Source organism: Haliaeetus leucocephalus, unplaced genomic scaffold, assembly GCF_000737465.1.
Source record: "Haliaeetus leucocephalus isolate CR32 unplaced genomic scaffold, Haliaeetus_leucocephalus-4.0 Scaffold773, whole genome shotgun sequence".
NCBI classification, from domain to species: domain Eukaryota; kingdom Metazoa; phylum Chordata; class Aves; order Accipitriformes; family Accipitridae; genus Haliaeetus; species Haliaeetus leucocephalus.
The window spans coordinates 4417231-4422627 of record NW_010973209.1 but is presented as its reverse complement, the minus strand read 5'-3'; the positions used below and the strand labels follow the sequence as shown (position 1 = coordinate 4422627).

The following is a 5397-nucleotide window of genomic DNA, read 5'->3' as shown; positions in this document are numbered from 1 at the left end:
GACGACTTGCCGTCTCGCCTGTGCCCCCAAAACACGCTGACCGCCTCTTCCCCCCCAGCACCGTGCGCCGACATCCCCCCGGGCCCTTTCCACAAGCGGTCCCACCGACCCTCTCTCTTCCCCGCAGGAGCCGCCATGGATCTGGTCCTGGACGCCGCCGACCGGCACCTCCTCACGCCCTACGTGTACCCCACCGGCTGGCCCGAAGGCGAGCCCTGCCGCCAGCTCCTCAGCCTCTTCGTCATCACCAACCTGGGGGCACTCGCCCTCTACCTGCTCTTCGGCACCCTCAGCTACTACTTCATCTTTGACCATGAACTCCAGAAACATCCCCAGTTCCTAGAGGTGGGTGCGCCCCACCCCACCCCACCGGTACCCCACCTCGCCCCGGCCCTGCCGCGTGCCACTGGCGTCCCTCTCGCCATCCTCCGGTTGGAGGCCGCTCCAAATGACACGTGCCGACGCTATGCTGTCCCTGCTGCCCATTTGCTATCCACCCTCGTGCCTGAAGGGATACTTTTCTCCCACGTACCAACCCCTGCCCCGCACGCCACTTATGAAACACACACACACGCCGCCCCCCGCCCCAGACCACCAAACCGAGCCCCTAGAAGCCCCTGGAAGACACGAGGACACAGCTCAGAGCCTGCCACTGACCCGCTGATGTCGGGGCCCGGCAGAGATGCCAGACCATCTGCTAAACACCCAGCCCTACACACACACCCATCACGTCCCTCTCTCCACCCTCGACCACCACAAACCACCTCGCTCCAGACACGGCGGCAGCCCGGCGGTCCCCAGCTGCTCCAAAAGCACACCATCCCTGTACGTGTCCAAACCGACCGTGCCCACCTCACGCCCCGTGTTCCCCAGCACGCGTCACTCCCCGGGGGACAGCGGTACGAGCTCTCTCGCTGCGGCTGGCCGCCAACGCTCACAGACCAACCCCCATCTCGGAACCCCATTTTTGCAAGTTGATGGCTGCCGGACCGGTGGCAGAGACAGCCCCTGTCGGCCCTCCGGTGCCTGCCGACAGAGGCCCTTTGGTCATCCCTGACCAGAAACAAGTACCGCTTGCACAACGTGCTAGACCTGGTGCCAGCCCTGCCCTGAGCATGGCTCTCCCCAGACAGGTGGCACGCTGCAGCGCAGACAATGCGGCAAAGCGCCTGTGCCAAAGGCCGACTGGTGCCTCGGCGCCGGCCCTCCCTATCTCACGAAGGGCCAGGGCGTTGGGGCTCTCGGGTCTCTGCCCAGCTCCCAGTATTCCCTCTCCCACTGACGCTTCTCTTCCACTGCCCCCCCTGCAGAACCAGGTGCGTCGGGAGATCACCTACGCGCTGCGCTCCCTCCCCTGGATCAGTGTGCCCACTGTCGCCCTGTTCTTCGCCGAGGTGCGGGGCTACAGCAAGCTCTACGACAACATTGAGGACTCCCCATACGGTGAGCCGCTCCCCCACACCCCTTCAACCGGCCGGCACCCTCTCCCTGACACCCGTGTCACCTCCTTTGGCCCCCCCATTTCTCCTGATGATGGCACACCTTGTATGAGCCCCAAAAAATCCATCCAGGTACCTCCCACCTCAAGCCAGTCCCATCTGTTAGTTGTAATCCAAAGTCCTCTTTTGACCCACTTGAGGAGGTGCCCATCCCCAACAGCTTGTGGATGGGGCACACCAGCCTGCTTGACGCAGGCTTCCCCCCCCCCGGAAAGAAGGCCTTCCCTTCCCTGGGAGTGGCTCCTGACAACTCGGTACCCCGCTCGCTTTTCCCGATTCACGGGAGGCTCTCGTCCGACCCTCTCGTTGCTTCTCCTCAACGGGACCGACCCCAATTCGACTCGTGCGTGCCCCCCGCCGTGAGAGGGGTTGCGCCTTCACGGCCCCGGCTCCACCGGCACCGCCTCTAATGTCTCTGTTCCCCCAGGCTGGTCAGGCGTCTTCCTCAGCATGCTGTCCTTCCTCCTCTTCACCGACATGGGCATCTACTGGATACACCGTGCTCTCCACCACAAACTGTTCTATAAGGTACGAGATGGGATGGCAGGCTCTGGGCGAGAGCCCTCGCCCCATGCTGGAGCCATGGCCAAGCTGGTCCTCCCGGGCAAGGCGTGCCCCAGGGAGAATGGCAGGCTCCGCCCAGCCAAACGAGGCCTTGCCTCACCTTGGTTCACGATGCGTTGGGAGCTGAGAGCCTGTCAGGGCACGTGTCCCTCTCCCGCCCTTTGGGCGGCGATGGCCGTCGGCTCCCAGGCAGCGGGTCCGTCCCCAGCCAGGGGACCCCCTAAAAGGAGGGGGCCCGCACGGTCCCCGTGCCTGCCCCTGCCTCAGGGACTGATGTAGTGCCCTCTCCCCGCAGCGATTCCACAAGCCCCACCATCTCTGGAAGATCGCGACGCCCTTCGCCAGCCACGCCTTCCACCCTGTCGACGGCTTCATGCAGAGCCTGCCCTACCACATCTACCCCTTCCTCTTTCCCCTGCACAAAGTCACCTACTTGGGCCTCTACATCTTCGTCAACGTCTGGACCATCTCCATTCACGACGGCGACTACCGCGTCCCCCGCCTCCTGCGGCACGTCATCAATGGCTCGGCCCACCACACCGACCACCATTTGTACTTTGACTACAACTACGGGCAGTATTTCACCCTCTGGGACAAGATCGGCGGCTCCTACAAGAGCCCCACGGCCTTCGAGGGCAAAGGCCCCCACGACTACTTACGCAAGCTCCGAGAGAAAGGCCCGGGGGCATCCAGCGGCCCCCCGGCTGACAAGACCGAGTAGGGTTCCCCAACGGCCCGGCCCCTCTGTGGGATGAGATTCCCCAGCTGGATCTCTTCCCATTCCTCCCCGGCCTCTCGAGATGATTTTCCCACGGACAAAAAGCCCCCGTCCCCCAATGGCGTGACCGGTGTGGGGTGATTCTTGGCGAGCGCTCCGGCCCACCCCTGCTCCTGAAACGGCAGTGGCCAGCCTCGCTCTATGCCACAGACCTGCCCCGCTCCTGGCTGCCTTTGGATCTCTGCTAAGGTCCCTGCCCTGCTTTAGTACTGTGCTGCTGCTTTACAAAAAGAACAATAACACGGCACAAATACAAGAGGAACGTGGCTTGTGGCAGGGTCTCCGTCCATCTGTGCTGCAGGCTGCTGTTGCCGATTCGCCGTCGTGGAGTCCGTCAGGACAAGTCGAGTCGAGAGGCTGACACCACCGCATCTTTTTCTGAGCTGTGTTACGCGAAAAAAAGACGCAAGCGCCTACCTTTCAGAGGCGGCACGGGTCCTCGGCGACGGCTCCTCGGCATGGCGAGGGCTCGGCCTTGAGATGGGGTGGGACTCCCTGGTGCTCGACACGCTCTTCTCCTTCCTCTCTCCTGGGGACATCCCGCAGGGCGCTGATGGGACATATCCTAGCGACAGCATGCCTGTAGGACAAAGATGGGCTCTGAGTCCCATGAGTCCCTCGAGCTCCCTGAGAACATTGAGGCAGGGAAAAGGACAAACAGGCACCCAGAGACAAGGGGCGAGGCTTCTCCTCGCTTGAGGGTTCGTGGCTGGCTTTCCCCCTTAACGGCCGGCGTGCTTTCTGCTGAAACCTGGTCACCCTGCCTTTGGGTCTGATCCGCGTTCAATAAATCTCGCTCGCCAACTTGGCTGCCGTTTGGTCCCTTCACCATCGCTCCTGATGCTGTACAAAGCCTGCTGGGGCACCCTGTTTCTCCCCTACAACACCCACAACAGGCTGACCCCGTGCCGTTCTGGGAGCAAATATGCGCATCACCCCCTCCCCTCTTGCCAAAATGACAAAGGGGACGGGGAAAACGTCACCAGCAGCCAGCCCCCACGACTCCTCCTGTGGGCCGGCCGCGAGGGCTCGACCCAGCCGGGTGAGAAGTGCGTGGGGGACGCAGGGCTCCCCGGCCTCCCGCCATGCCACCGGGAACTGCACGGCACGCTGCAGGTAACGCGCTCGGCGCCGCCGTTCATGGGTAGAGCGGACAGAGCTGCCTCCGCTCCCCCGGTCCTCCTTACACCTGACTGCATCCCTGCATGACGACGGCACCCAGCTCTCAGCTTCCCAGCCCAAGGCGGGATGCTGACAGCAGTACCCTTCCCGACAAACTGCACCCTTGCCACCACCTACCCTGCTCCTGCCGGGCACCTTTAAGGGACACACGCAGGTTTTGCACTAGCACACATTCCACCTTGTGCCAGCCTGCCTGCCGTGCAAACGGCCAAACCCGACTGCCCAACGACACCATGGGCCTCACCGGTCCAGAGCTGGTCATCAGGGTACTATGTGTCCCAGCTGATTCCCATCTTTTTCTTTGCTCCCCAGATCGTGCAGATTGGTACACTCCTCCAAAGCACCTCTGCTGCCCGCCCCGTCTCTGCCATCCCCTGGGCAGGGTAGGGCTTGAGGCTGCGCTGCCATGCTGCATGGCACCCGATGATCTCAACAGACACCAGTCCCACGAGGGGATGCTGGCGGGATCCCCCATGCTGACCACCCCGAGGGTCCCGTTCTGCTGGCAGGTTCCCCAGCTCGGGCCATGCTCGGTTTTTGCCTCCCCACGACAACTCATTCTCTCCTATGCACGCAGGGACCCTGACCTGAGTTTGCCAATGAACTTGGAACCCAGAGAACTGCTGAGGGTCAAGGTGAGGCCCAGATCAAACACGGCAACAACATCGCTGACCGGTGCAAACCACCGTGCTAAGCAGGGGCCCGATTCCCTAATAACACGAGTCCCTCAGGAAGAGCCCCAGGCCTTCTCATGGCCCCATCTCTCCGCCTTTGCTGAGCCTAGTGCATGGCGATGGCCTCGCCGATGCTGAAACCCCATGTGTGCAAAACCATTGGGGGTAACAGCCAGGGGGTTTGGGCACGTGTCCAGCTTGGGGCAGACGTTCCCTGGGAAGACGCATGGGGAGCGAGAGGTGGCCAACAGCCAAACCCAGCCGTGTCAGAGCCTGTGGGCAGCCTGAGCCTGGCCGACTCCTCACCCTGCCTGGCTCCACAGGCCAACAGGTGAGACATACAGGGGGGCCTCCAGCCCCCACCGCCTCTCAGCAACGTCCCTCCCGCGGGTGACCTGTCTGCACCTGGGCCCTCACGAAAACACCCGCGGGAAATCTATGGGGACTGGCTGCGTGCCACGGGCAGGACGTCCGGCAGGTCACCCAATGGCTCTGTCCAGCCACGACAAATTCCCTTGTTTTTACTGTGCGTCGTGCTCCCGCCTCCACGCGCTGCGCGACCTGCATTTCCCTCCGCCTTGCTGGCTCCTCGGCCAGCCTGCACCGACGTTTGCGCACCGAACGCGCCGGCGGATGTTCTCGGCTCCTCACGGCGGCTCTGTGCTGCTGCTGCACGTGGACATAAACATGCCTGGGGCAC

The 5397-nt window shown here is 63.1% G+C and overlaps 1 protein-coding gene across 1 annotated transcript; it reads left to right on the top strand.

The window, feature by feature from the left end:
- The first annotated feature begins 102 nt into the window (after positions 1–102).
- Positions 103–2784, top strand: SC5D (sterol-C5-desaturase). Its single transcript, XM_010581430.1, has 4 exons — positions 103–345; positions 1311–1443; positions 1927–2027; positions 2359–2784. The coding sequence occupies exons 1-4, from the start codon at positions 136–138 to the stop codon at positions 2782–2784; spliced, it is 870 nt and encodes a 289-aa protein (XP_010579732.1). The 5' UTR covers positions 103–135.
- Positions 2785–5397: the final 2613 nt, after the last annotated feature.

Coding starts and splice junctions, on each gene's coding strand:
- SC5D (XM_010581430.1), top strand. CDS start 136: ATGGATCTGGTCCTGGACGCCGCCGACCGGCACCTCCTCACGCCCTAC. Junction 1,444..1,926: donor CATTGAGGACTCCCCATACG/GTGAGCCGCTCC, acceptor CTGTTCCCCCAG/GCTGGTCAGGCGTCTTCCTC. Junction 2,028..2,358: donor ACCACAAACTGTTCTATAAG/GTACGAGATGGG, acceptor CTCTCCCCGCAG/CGATTCCACAAGCCCCACCA.